We start from the raw sequence: 13,224 nt of genomic DNA on the forward strand, positions 1-13,224 counted from the left end.
AGAGATCCTCCTGCCTCCGCCTCCCGAAGTGCTGGGACTACAGGCATGAGCCACTGCACCCAGCCATCAGTTAATTTCATTAAGGGCCAGATTGCCTTCCAGTGTGGCATATAGGTTTATACATCTACTAGTGGTGCATACATAATAAGGTTTGCTGTTTCTCCACATTCTCACCAATACGGACATCTTAATTTTTGCCAATCTGATAGGTGTAAACTGGTGTTTTATTTTGCATTTCTCAGAATATTGGCGATGTGGATTATCATTTTAGGGACTCATTAGCCATTTCAGTTTCCCCTCTTGTGGCTACCTGTATTCTTTGCTTTTTTTTTTTTTTTTTTTTTTGAGACAGGGTCTCACTATGTTGTCCAGGCTGGAGCAGTGGCGTAATCAAGGATTACTGCAGCCTCAAACTCCTGAGCTCAAGTGATCCTTCCACCTCAGCCTCCCGAATAGCTGAAACTATAGGGACACACCACCACTCCTGGCTTAATTTTTGTTTGTTTTGAGACTGTTTGTTTTGAGACAGGGGCTCGCTCTATCACCCAGTCTGCAGAGCACTGGCACAGTCATGGCTCACTGCAGCCTTTGCCTCCTGGGCTCAAGTGATCCTCCCACCTTAGCCTCCCAAGTAGCTGGGACTACAGGTGTGCACTGCCACACCCAGCTAACTTTTTGTATTTTTGGTAGAGACAGAGTTTCATCATTTTGCCCAGGCTAATCCCAAACTCCTGGGCTCAAGTGATCTTCCCACTTCAGCTTCCCTAAGTGCCGGGATTACAGGGATGAGCCACTGAACCCGGCCTCATAATAGTCTTAATGTGTTCTATGAGGTTAGTTCCTAAGGGGAAGTGGGAAGGAGTAGAGGAATTTAATGCCCGGCAGCCCAAAGGTGGACTCTAGTATCTATGACAGGGTGGGCCTCGGAATGCGTGCTTTGTCTCATTGGCCTGGGGTATTTGCAGACACCAGCCATGAAGGAGAGAGAAATGGGCACAACCCTGGCACTTTCCCCTCACACATCCCTGCTGCTGGCTCCCAGCCCCCCTACTCTGGGCTGCAGACTTCCCCTACAGCTGTTTGTAATCGCTTTCTGCTTTCCTGGGAGCTCTGTGCTGTTTTCTCAGGTCCATCTACCTCATTCTTGCCTCTGGCTTTCCCAGGGTGGTTTCCGGGAACAAGCTGGCAGCCTGTGTTAGATTTCCATTTACTCAAGAGTTGGGGCCGGGCGCGGTGGCTCAAGCCTGTAATCCCAGCACTTTGGGAGGCCGAGACGGGCGGATCACGAGGTCAGGAGATCGAGACCATCCTGGCTAACATGGTGAAACCCTGTCTCTATTAAGAAATACAAAAAACTAGCCGGGCGAGGTGGCGGGCGTCTGTAGTCCCAGCTACTCGGGAGGCTGAGGCCGGAGAATGGCGTGAACCCGGGAGGCGGAGCTTGCAGTGAGCTGAGATCCGGCCACTGCACTCTAGCCCGGGCGACAGAGCGAGACTCCGTCAAAAAAAAAAAAAAAAAAAAAAGAGTTGGAATCCATCATGTCTGGCTTTAGTGCATAACTTTCAGGTTCATTCACAACATTAAATTGTGTATTAGAGATTACTTTAGGACTCCAATCAAGGCCTTTTTTACCAGTAAAAAGTACCTTATAAAAAAAAGTGGCCGGGCGCGGTGGCTCACCCCTGTAATCCCAGCACTTTGGGAGGCCGAGGTGGGTAGATTACTTGAGGTCAGGAGTTCAAGATCAGCCTGGCCAATGTGGTGAAACCCTGTCTCTACTAAAAATACAAAAATTAGCTGGACATCGTGGTGCACGCCTGTAATCCCGGCTACTCAGGAGGTTGAGGCAGTGGGGGGCATCACTTGATCCCGGGAGTTGGAGTTTGCGGTGAGCGAAGTTCATGCCACTACACTCCAGCCTGGGTGACAGAGCAATACTCTGTCTCAAAAAAAAATAGTTTTTGCTGGGTACAGTGGCTCATGCCTGTAATATCGACACTTTGAGAGGCCAAGGTGGGTGGATTGCTTGGCCAGGGGTTCAAGACCAGCCTGGAAAACTTAGCAAAACCCTTTCTGTATAAAAAATACAAAACCAATTAGTTGGGCATGGTGGCATACACCTAAAGCCATCCTCCCACCTCAGCTTCCTGAGAGCTGCTTGATCGCTTGAGCCCGAGTTCAAGGCTGTAGTGAGCCGTGATGACACCACTGTCCTCTAGCCTGGGCGACAGAATAAGACCCTGTCTCAAAAAAAAAAAAAAAAAAAAAAGTTTCATGTTTGTGGTTTGCACATATTTCCTGTCTCCTTGTAAATATAGCTGATGTCTGGAGCTTTGACTGTCCTTTGGGAGAATGAAATCGTCCTTTAATTCTTTTTTCTCTGTTTTTATAGGAATGATGTATTTAAAATCCACTGGCTGATGGCGGCCCTTCCTTTCACCAAGTCTCTTTCCTTGGTGTTCCACGCAGTATGTATTAGCATTTTGGGGATCATTCATGAAATTACGTATAATGCCTGTGTGAGCAGGCAAAAGACATTTGAAGAAAGGGGATAGATGGGTGGGAAACAGAGAATATGTTTCACATAAAGCCTCCTCTTGTCTGGGAGGGCCTGGCCATGCGCGTAAATGATTACCACCTCCCCTCATATTAGACTTCAGACATCTTCTGATGCTGCTTACAGACCTACGATTTGTCTAGAACACTTATTATTGTTTTCATTTCTTTGTTTTTTGTTTTGTTTTGTTTTTACCATTTCTAGAGATGAGAGTGCCACCTGCTGACTTGTTTCCATGACTTTTTTTTTTTTTTTGAGACGGGGTCTCGCTCTGTCGCCCAGGCTGGAGTGCAGTGGCGCGATCTATGCTCACTCAAGCTCCGCCTGCCGGTTTCATGCCATTCTCCTGCCTCAGCCTCCCGAATAGCTGGGACTACAGGTGCCCGCCAGCACGCCCGGCTAATTTTTTTGTATTTTTAGTAGAGACCGGGTTTCACCGTGTTCGCCAGGATGGTCTCGATCTCCTGACCCCGTGATCTGCCCGCCTTGGTCTCCCAAAGTGCTGGGATTACAGGCGTGAGCCACCACGCCCGGCCTCCACGACTTTTTTATGTTTCCAAGTATTCCCTCATGTTCCTATGTGATTTGAAGTTCAATTCAGTATTAGCATATTTATCTGAGAGAAAATTGATGCTATAAAGCTGGAGGCATGAGAATTGAGCTTCAGCTTTGAGTATTTGAAACTTATACAAATTAAAATGAACTTGCCCAAGGGGGTAAGATCACAACTTCTCCTGTCTGTGGGCCTCCAAGTGCCCATGGAGCACACTTGCAAGGGTGACCGTCTCTAGATAGGTACTCTTTGCTATACTTGAAAGTGCAAAAAGGCAACAATATATCCCGTGACAGCATCACAAAATGATAATGATTTGGATAATTTCCCATCTGGGTCCAAGTTAAAAGATTCTTTGTGGAGCCATGTAGATAATGAGTGATTCTGAAATGCAGTTGTTTGATTTCAGATTGACTACCACTACATCTCCTCCCAGGGCTTCCCTATCGAAGGCTGGGCTGTTGTGTACTACATAACTCACCTGTAAGTATGCAGGTCCATGTGAAATACACCGTGAAATGACATACAAGACAAGTGGGAGTGGGCAACAACCTGCCCCGAGTTAACCAGCCCTGCCCTCTCGTGGCAGCCTATCTGCTCTAGCTACACTAGAGGAGTGTAGCTGATGGGTGGCTGTCCAGACTTGGGAACTCGGGCTTAGCGGCATGCTCCGGCCTCCCTCTGGCCATTGGCTGTTCAGGCTGTGGGGTGCAGAGCTAACTTTGTGTGCCCTGAAGGAAGTGGTGCTCATGTATGATGTATTTCCTAAATTTGGCTGCCCGTCTTTTGTAATAAGCTTGTGAACTCATAGAATGAGCTATGCAATCTAACTGGCAGTGAGAGTCTAAAGAGACCTGCTGGTGTCTGTTCCTTGTTTTCTCTTCCAGTTTGAAAGGGGCGCTACTCTTCATCACCATTGCACTCATTGGCACTGGCTGGGCTTTCATTAAGCACATCCTTTCTGATAAAGACAAAAAGATCTTCATGATTGTCATCCCACTCCAGGTAATTTCTCTCTTGGCACTTAGCAGGGCTCAGCTCCAAGCCTGTATGGCAAGAGGGAGTCAGCTCACCCTGAAACCCCAGCTTCTGCTAGTGGAGGTTGAAGACTGGGATTCTCCTTCTGAATTCTGAATAGACTTCAGATCATTGCACTGGGAGATGCTTGGCCATCAGTCAGCCACTGGCCTTTGGGTGCCTAGATTTTGAGTAGAGAGCTGCTGACAGTGTAGGGAGACACACAGTAACACACAGGACTGTTTTCTCTTCTGCATCATTTGCTTCATAACTAAATGGTGCTGTTGGCGAGGAAGCTCAGAGATGTAGTGATTTTATTAATAAAGTATTTTAAAACCGTGAACTACACCAGTGAGTTTCCACAGGTAGAATATGGTAGTAGACTTGAGGGGCAAACATTTCCTAAATCCTTACCATGTTTGGGGCTGAGGGCTGAGGGCTGAGGCCAGCCTTACAAGGCTGTGAGTCTATTGGGGGAGGAGCCTTGTCTTACTGGAAGCAGAACTTGGATGTAAAGAACTTACAGTGAACAGAGGTTTTAGCAGGAATGCACAACTACCCTGCTGTGCTTGACCAGACAGCATCTGCTTGACAGAGTTGTCCCCGTCAGCTGTTCTCACATTTTGGAGCGCAAAGTAAATGTGGAAGGTTGGGGGTAGAAGGGGACAACTCCTGAGGCTCCCAGCTCTGGCAGAGTTTGCAGCAAAGTTCCTCTCCGAGTTCTGACAGACCTCATCCACCCTCACGTTCAATAATGAGGAACGTGTGTTGACATCTAATGAATGGGACAGGCCAGTTGCTCTGGGTTTCCAAGGAGAGAGTAAGCACTCAAGTTGGAAGGATCAAGGAGGGCTTTCTTTGTGACAGAGATGGGGCTGGCCTGAGTGTTGAAAGAAAGGGATGTGACAGAGGCAGTGGCATAGCAGTAGATACACATGACCCTGCTGCCTGCTGAGCAAAACGTGCTGCAAGACTGTGCCGGCCTTCCAGCTGTCGAGACACCAGGGCCACTTCTTTAGCCAGACTGAGTCCTACAGCCTGGTGAGGTCTTGGAGTTGTGAATGACAGAGCCTGGGTTGTCACCTGGCTGCATGCTCCCCTTCCCTTTAGTAGATTCCCTCATCCCTCTAGAGTCTCCCCCCACCAGCCTGAACTGTGCTGTTGTGGGGCACAGCCTTCCAGGAAGCCGGTCCTGGGCTTCCCTGAAAGACAGACGCACACAGTTCCATGGAATACCACTCTGAGAAAATAAGGACATTTAACAAATTAAGAAAGTTATGAGTATTTAGACAATGGAACTAGTCTGGGAGGGGCCTTGAATGTCAGCCTGAAAAGTTAAAACTGCTTCCTTTTGGCCATGGGCAGTGACAGAAAGTTTCTAAGTAAGGAGTAGATGATGTCCATGCAAAATGGTGTTTCAAGAACACTCTCGGCACGTTGTTCAACATCGGGAACATTCTGTCTCTCATGCAGTGTGTACTGTCTCATTCATCTAAATTTTGAATTTAAGATGTGAAAGCCTTTGTTTTCTACTTTGTCTTTTTATTTTTAGACAGTGTCTCACTCTGTCGCCCGGGCTGGAGTGCAGTGGTGATCATGGCTCACTGCAGCCTTGAACTCCTGGGCTCAGGCAATCCTCCTGCCTCAGTCTCCCGAGTAGCTGGGACCACAGGCGCGCACCATCACGCCTGACTAATTTTTGCATTTTTTTTTTTTTAGTAGAGGCATGGTCTCACTGTTTTGCCCAGGCTGGTGTCAAACTCCTGGGCTCAAGCAGTCCTTCTGCCTTGGCTCCCCAACGTTCTGGGATTACGGGTATGAGCCACCACACCCAGCCCTACTTTGTCTTTTCAGATAGAGCCACAGATGCTAATGTTTTGGAGAGACAGGGCTTCCCGAGCAGCGTGGGACAGGGAAGAACCCAGAAGCTGGGTATCAGTGGAGAGGTGGAAATTTCAGATATTTTTTGCGTTAGTATTAAATTAAGTTTTAGGTAATTTGATTTCTAAGTCCTGTGTAGAAAGAAAAATTACACTGAGAGACTTGCTGAATAATAGCACTACAGATTTTACATGCAAAGTGTGGAGGATTGCCTTTACAGCAAGTCAGGCAGAGTATTTGGGACCAGGGACTTCTCATGGGGTGTTCAGGTGGAATGATCATCTCTGCATCCATTCCCAGTGGTAATCTTCAAAAGGATGTATTATAAGTGGTAAATTTCCCTCATGCTCTGAGGCATCTCAGTTTAGCCAGCGGAAGGACTTTTTATAAAGACTTATGCTAAGAGCCTAATAATGGGCCTGAGTACATGAGGCAGAGCCTTACCTTTGGAGGGAGAAGCAGTGCGCAGACACTGGTGAATCTCAGTGGACGCACTCGCCATGTCCTGTGTGGGGAGGACCTGGACTTGAATGATCCCATGAGCAGCAGTGTGGCCACTCAGCTGTGGGGCTGGAATCAGCCATTCTCACCGCTCTAGTCTCTGAAAACACAGTTCCATTGTCTGGCACTTAGATGAGTTATTGTCACTGAGCACCAGGGCCTGAAAAGTGTGGGCATGGTGGCTAAACAGGGTGTTAAGTGCCACCTGTCCAGCAGTCCAGCACCTGAGTGACTCCACTGGGTTAGGGGTACCTGAAAAGCAAAGTGTCCCTGTTATCTACTGCTGCATAACAAATCACCCCGAAACCCAGCGACTTAAAACAACAGTAACCCTTCATTCTCTCTCTCAGTTTCTGTGGGTTAGGAATTCAAGAGTGGCTAGCTGGGTGGGTCTGACTGGGGTCTTGTGGTCATAGTCACACCGTGACTGGGAGCATTTTGAAGTCTCCACTCGCATCTGTCTTCTGGGCTGAGAAGCTTGCTCAGGTGGGGACTGGGACAGCTGGGGCTCCTGGGGGGGGTCTTTCCGTCTCTGCATGGTCTGTACAGCAGGGTAGTTTCAGGGTAGCCAAACTTCTTACAAGAAGGCTTAGGGCTCCAAAGGTCCCAAGAGAGCTGGGTGGAAGCTTTACCTACCTTGGAAATCACACAGCAGCCTTCCATCTTACTGTATTAGAGCAATTACAGGCCTGTCCAGATACAGGGGGATGGCATGGAGACTCTCCTTGATAGCAGAGTGGCAGAGTTCTGAAAAAGCATGTGGAACTGGAAAGAATGCTATGGTCGCACATTGCAGGTCTAGAGGCCAAGGTGTACACCCCTCATTGGGGCTGCTAGCGTCGTAACAGTGCACCCATGCTTTGGGGCCTCAACAAATTCTCATGTCTGTAGGTCCTGGCAAATGTAGCCTACATCATCATAGAGTCCACCGAGGAGGGCACGACTGAATATGGCTTGTGGAAGGACTCTCTCTTTCTGGTCGACCTGTTGTGTTGTGGTGCCATCCTCTTCCCAGTGGTGTGGTGAGTAGCTCACAGGGAGGGAGGTCACATGAAAGCTTGGCTGTCAAGCCCGACAGCTGAACTGGCCATTCCCAAATTGATCTCAGTCACATGTGATGTGTGTTTAAAAGTACAGCTTTCTGAGTCCCAGACTGACCTGAATCAGCCTCCAGGGGCAGAACCCTGTGTCTTTTTCCAGTTACTCAGGGGATTCTGGTAGAGCTAATCCATCACCATGAGCTGGCTTTTAACAGAGTTCTAAGATGATAGAGAGGAATTGGGAAATGAGAACTTGGTAGTAACTTAAAGTAGCAGCCTGAATTTGTGGTGGTGATAGGGAGTTGGCGAAATCCCATAAACAGTCAGTTCTTGCCAACTTAGGTGGAAAATGAGGAAGTTCATTAACATAAAACTAGTGATAGTTCTCAGCACACAACCATTTTTGATATTTTCAGAATGGATTGCTCCATTCCTGGAAATGGCAGTGTTTAGATGCATAAATTGTGCTTTGGGTCTGTGTAAAGAAGTGTTAGTGTCAAGTCAGTGGTTGATGAGAAAATATCCTTATTAAATCACATGCAAAGTGGTAGAAATTCAGAAGGCTAGCAGCAATAAAACACTTCACCCTTGGTGATGTAATTCCATGGCTATTGGAATGCAATTCTTTTGAAATAAATTTTAAAGAAAATAGATTTACCCCTGCCTTCAATTAGAAGTGAAGTGCTTCTTTTTTTTTTTTTTTAAACCCGAGATGGAGTTTCGCTCTTGTTGCCCAGGCTGGAGTGCAATGGCTCAATCTCGGTTCACTGCAACCTCTGCCTCCCAGGTTCAAATGATTCTCCTACCTCAGCCTCCTGAGTAGCTGGGATTACAGGTGTGTGCCACATGCCTGGCTAATTTTTTTTTTGTATTTTTAGTAGAGACAGGGTTTCGCCATTTTGGCCAGGCTGGTCTCAAACTCCTGACCTCAGGTGATCTGCCCACCTTGTCCTCCCAAAGTGCTGGGACTACAGGCGTGAGCCACCACACCTGGCTGAGGTGCTTCTTATTGCAGTGCTCCATCCAATAAATTAATATTTTTGAGGATCCAGGGGTTTGTCAGTTACTCTCATTATTTATAACATGGTGCCAGTGGAGAGTACTTCTCATTCCAGCCAGTTAGATTCACTCTTCACCCTAATTCCGTCATACATTACACATGATCTAGTATCAGTTCACCAGACAGCTACAGCATAGAAGAGAGTATGAATGATGCTCCTACCTCAGCCTGCTGGGTAACTGGGACCACAGGCACACACTACCATACCCAGCCAATTTTTTGGGGACAGGGTTTTGCCATGTTGCCCAGGCTGGTCTCAAACTCCTGAGTTCAAGTGATCTTCCCACCCCAGCCTCCCAAAGTGCTGGGATTACAGGCATGAGCCACCGCATCCGGTGGAGTATGAATGACTCTTCCTCCTCACTGCAGCCTCCTGCCGTCCTGCACAGGAATTAGTCACTCGGGTATCTATAACATAGGATGTCCAGCATTGTTTCCAGATCGAAAAGAGTGCCTCATTAGGGAACAGAGGTTCACGCCCTACTTTTTTTTTTTTTTTTTTTTTTGAGACAGAGTCTTGCTCTGTTGCCCAGGCTGGAGTGCAGTGGCGCGATTTTGGCTCACTGAAAGCTCCACCTCCCGGGTTCACGCCATTCTCCTGCCTCAGCCTCCTGAGTAGCTGGGACTGCAGGAGCCCGCCACCACGCCCGGCTAATTTTTGGTATTTTTTTTAGTAGAGACGGGGTTTCACTGTGTTAGCCAGGATGGTCTTGATTGCCTGACCTTGTGATCCGCCTGCCTACGCCTCCCAAAGTGCTGGGATTATAGGCGTGAGCCACTGCGCCCGGCCCACGCCCTACTTTTTACACATGCTACTATCAGAACGGTCAAATGTAAGGGACACCAACAAGCTGTCGAGGTGTAAGCAGCCATTTCCTGCCCCTTGTTAATTATGATGCTAATGAGCAGATTCCAAATGGCAAAATTCCTTAAGGTAAATATCCTAAAAATTACTGTAAAATGAAAAAAAGTAAGTACTGGAGAGGTGATTCAAGATTAGTAATATTTTTTAGGCCGGGCCGATCATGAGGTCAAGAGATCAAGACCATCCTGGCCAACATGGTGAAACCCTGTCTCAACTAAAAATACAAAAATTAGCTGGGGATGGTGGCGTGCGCCTGTAGTCCCAACTGCTCCGGAGACTGAGGCAGGAGAATCGCTTGAACCCAGGAGGCGGAGGTTGCAGTGAGCCAAGATCATGCACCTCAGCCTGGCAACAGAGCAAGACTGTGTCTCAAAAATAAATAAATAAATAAAATAATAATAATAATAATAATACTTGTAAATATCCCGATTCAGCCAGCATTGCTTCAGGGTCAGCAGTGTACTGGTTAGCTTTCGTGTGGTGGTCCATTCAGTTCTCAAGCAGATAGCCCCTCTCACAGGTGTGCAAATTACGGAGGATTTAAAGAGTAATTGATTTGCTGACAAGAGTGAGTAACAGTGTCAGACCCCAGCTGCCTTCCCTCACACAGCCTGTCTGCCTGTGCCCTGCTTAACCCTCAGGGTAGTCTCTCCGTTGGTGGCTTTTCATGGTGCCTCCACCTCTCACCTGCGGCTTCTGTAATGATGTTAATGTTCCTCTGCCTGAACCGTAATGATGGTCGTTAGTTACCAGCACATCACAGCCCGAAACAGTGTCCCTGGAGGCTGGCATTTTCCAGCAATGTTAAAAATCTCCACTCAATGAGTTTGTATGGAGCTGTACGTTCACAGCTCTTAGACCTAGACTCTAGAAGTCAGCTGGTGACTTTCTTCTTGGGTTTATTCTCTCCTGGTGGCAGGTGAGTTCAGTGATGCTCCGTTGTCATGGGAGTGTTGGGTGGGGGGTGGTTGTGGGAGTGAGAGATTAACAGGAGCATTAAATGATGGAGTTTTGTTTTTTCCTCACACTCTGGTCCCTGCTAGACTTACTGCCACAGATTTGGCCAGCAGAGGGCGACTTTACCTCAGGCGTGTTGATTAGCAACCATCCCCTATTTTAGGGAGAGTGCTCTAAAGTGATCTAGTCCAACCTTTCAGCATATAATTGAGGAATTCAGTCTCAAGTTACTAGAGCTGCAAATAGAGAGGAGTGCAGATTTGCCAGCTAACTTTTTGTTCTCTAAATGTTTATTTTTAGGTCAATCAGACATTTACAAGAAGCATCAGCAACAGATGGAAAAGGCAAGTTCCCTCATGCTCATTTTGTGTTGCTCAGCTTGCTCTGAACCCACGTGCTGGGGCACTGCAGAGGAGTGGAGGCAGCCTGTGGCCTCCAGATGCTGTCTTCCTGGGAGGCGAGCTAGGGGAGGCCTGGGGCCCACTTCGTGAGAGCAGCCAGGGGTGGTTTGGAGAAGGAGGTGTTGAGTCAGTTGTATAAGGAGGAGGTTGGGGGTGACTGCTGCTTATTAAGATGATTCATTTCATTTCCACTTGTGATTGTGATTTTCACCTTCTCAAAACTGAGTCAGGAAGAGAAAATCTTGTCTTGGAAGGTCCAGATAACACTTCACTGTGAGAACGGGAGGGATAATGGATTGGAGATGGCTATGTGTAAAGCAGCCCTGCCTGCTGATTTCACACACTTTCAAAATAGATGTGTCGGTATTCATTTAAAGTGAGACTCTGATGGCAGAAGGAACCTTGAAAACTACCTGATATTGAAATGGTTATGCCCTTTATAGCCCTTTTACATCTCCTTGATTTTCCAGTTATGCCTCCTAAATCAGAAGAGAAGCTGCAAAGAAAATGTTTTGTGTGGTTCTGGGCTTATTTGAATAATGTTCATGACCATAGGCTGCCATGGCACAAGTGGGAATTTCAGACCACAAGGGTTTAAGGAGCACTGCTGTCTCTGAAAGCTCAGAATGGTCTCTGGATCCATGGTATCATACACTCAGTGTGGATATTAACATTCTTTAAGGCAGGTTATGAATAATAAATAAAACAGGTTTTTGTTATTAATAAAATTTTGTTGCTGACCCTATTTCTGATTATAAAGCCAATGTAGCTTCATTTTAGAAAATTTGGAAAATGCATAGTAGCTGTAAATCTTATTTCATCAACCTGGTATACAGCTAATAACACATTATTTATTTAAGTTGAATTAAACATGACTTTGAGGTTTCAAGCCAGGGTCAGCCCTAGGTTGTTATTTAGGGCACAGTATTCTGGAGGATCTCGCCAGTTTGGGCCTGGAACAGATAGTACGGCATTCCTGCTGTCCAAGCTCAAGTAACTTTTGCTCCTGGGAAGCCTGTGTGCAAGTCTCACCCAGGCTAGGAGCCTTGGTCAGTGCTCAGAGGCCAGCAAGGCCCACTCAGCTTCTACGACCTGCACCAGCCTTTGTTTTCTTTCTGGCCCTGGGAATAGCCCTTCTCTCATTTTTCTCATTTTTTTCCCTCAAAGATACCAGGTTCCCTTCTTTTACCTCTAGAGTGTCCTCTTGTGATAGGTTCTTTTCAGTGGGTTTAAGCAGGAGTCACAGAGCTTTTACTTCCAGCATGGCTACATAGCCTTTCTTGGAGCCCAGTAAAGCACCCTGCCATCAGTAGGAGAACCCAAGGTAGGAAGTACAAATCCACCTCTGGGAATAACTGGGGATATTCTTTTTTTTTTTTTTTTTTTTTTTTTGAGATGGAATTTGCTCTTGTTGCCCAGGCTGGAGTGCAATGGTGCGATCTCTGCTCACTGGAGCCTCTGCCTTCTGGGTTCAAGCGATTCTCCCTCCTCAACCTTCCAAGTAGCTGGGATTACAGGTGCCTGCCAGCACACTCGGCTAATTTTTGTGTTTTTAGGACAGATGGGATTTCACCACATTGGCCAGGCTGGTCTCGAACTCCTGACCTCAAGAGATCCACCTGCCTCGGCCTCCCAAAGTGCTGGGATTACAAGTGTGAACCACCACGCCCAGCCTGTTTGGAGATATTCTTGTCCTTATTTTTCTTTTATCCATGTTATATAAGAAGATAGTTTTATTGTATTTGTAACTTGGTGAACAGGTAGGCTTTTTCTTATTTTAATATATCGCGATGAGACCATTTAACTTTATTATCTTGTAAACTTCTGTATTTCTCATTGGTTCTTCCGGCTGTTTGGCTAAAAATGTGTAAAAATCCCAAGGGCAATGTTTTTTGTTGGCGAGGCTTACCTGTGTGTTTCTCCTTGCTCGATCCTGCCCCTTGATGAATTCCTCCCTTCTTCGCGTCCTCCCTGGCCCCTGCTTTGTCCTCCTGACTCACTTGCCTCTTCAATCCTCTATCTCGCTTTAGCAAGTGTGGGGTGGCTGTAGTGACTGCCGCTGGGACAATTTATTCCACCTGAGGTTGGTTGGTAGCTGAGGATCTTAGTAAGGTGCTCTGTCTGGAGTAGATGGCACAGCAGGTGAGGCAGCACAGGGTCAGCGTTGTCCCCCAGCATCTGTAGTAAAGGGTAACTTCCTTTAACAGGAATGCTTTTGTCATGGCCTGAGCACACAAGGCAGTTTCTCATTTTTTCCACCAGATGACAGCATGGGACCTCTTCAGCAGAGAGCGAAATCTAAGAGCAGGAAGTTGCATAGGTAAACCAGGGTTCACATTCCCCATTCTTAGGAAGACATCTGCTAAGGAAGCACCCATTTCTCATCAGCAA

At 47.0% G+C, this 13,224-nt stretch overlaps 1 protein-coding gene across 3 annotated transcripts in view; it reads left to right on the forward strand.

Annotated features, from left to right (window-relative positions):
• GPR107 (G protein-coupled receptor 107) overlaps positions 1-13,224 on the forward strand; it is an 84,276-nt gene that overhangs the window by 41,398 nt on the left and 29,654 nt on the right. For all 3 annotated transcript variants that reach the window (XM_003911188.5, XM_021927130.2, XM_031654637.1), the window contains 5 exons: positions 2,394-2,469; positions 3,521-3,594; positions 3,999-4,116; positions 7,402-7,532; positions 10,733-10,776. In XM_003911188.5, the coding sequence (XP_003911237.1) occupies positions 2,394-2,469; positions 3,521-3,594; positions 3,999-4,116; positions 7,402-7,532; positions 10,733-10,776 (443 nt within the window). The remainder of the gene's footprint in view (positions 1-2,393; positions 2,470-3,520; positions 3,595-3,998; positions 4,117-7,401; positions 7,533-10,732; positions 10,777-13,224) is intronic.

The sequence above is a fragment of the Papio anubis genome, chromosome 13 (genome assembly GCF_008728515.1).
Source record: "Papio anubis isolate 15944 chromosome 13, Panubis1.0, whole genome shotgun sequence".
Classification (NCBI taxonomy): domain Eukaryota; kingdom Metazoa; phylum Chordata; class Mammalia; order Primates; family Cercopithecidae; genus Papio; species Papio anubis.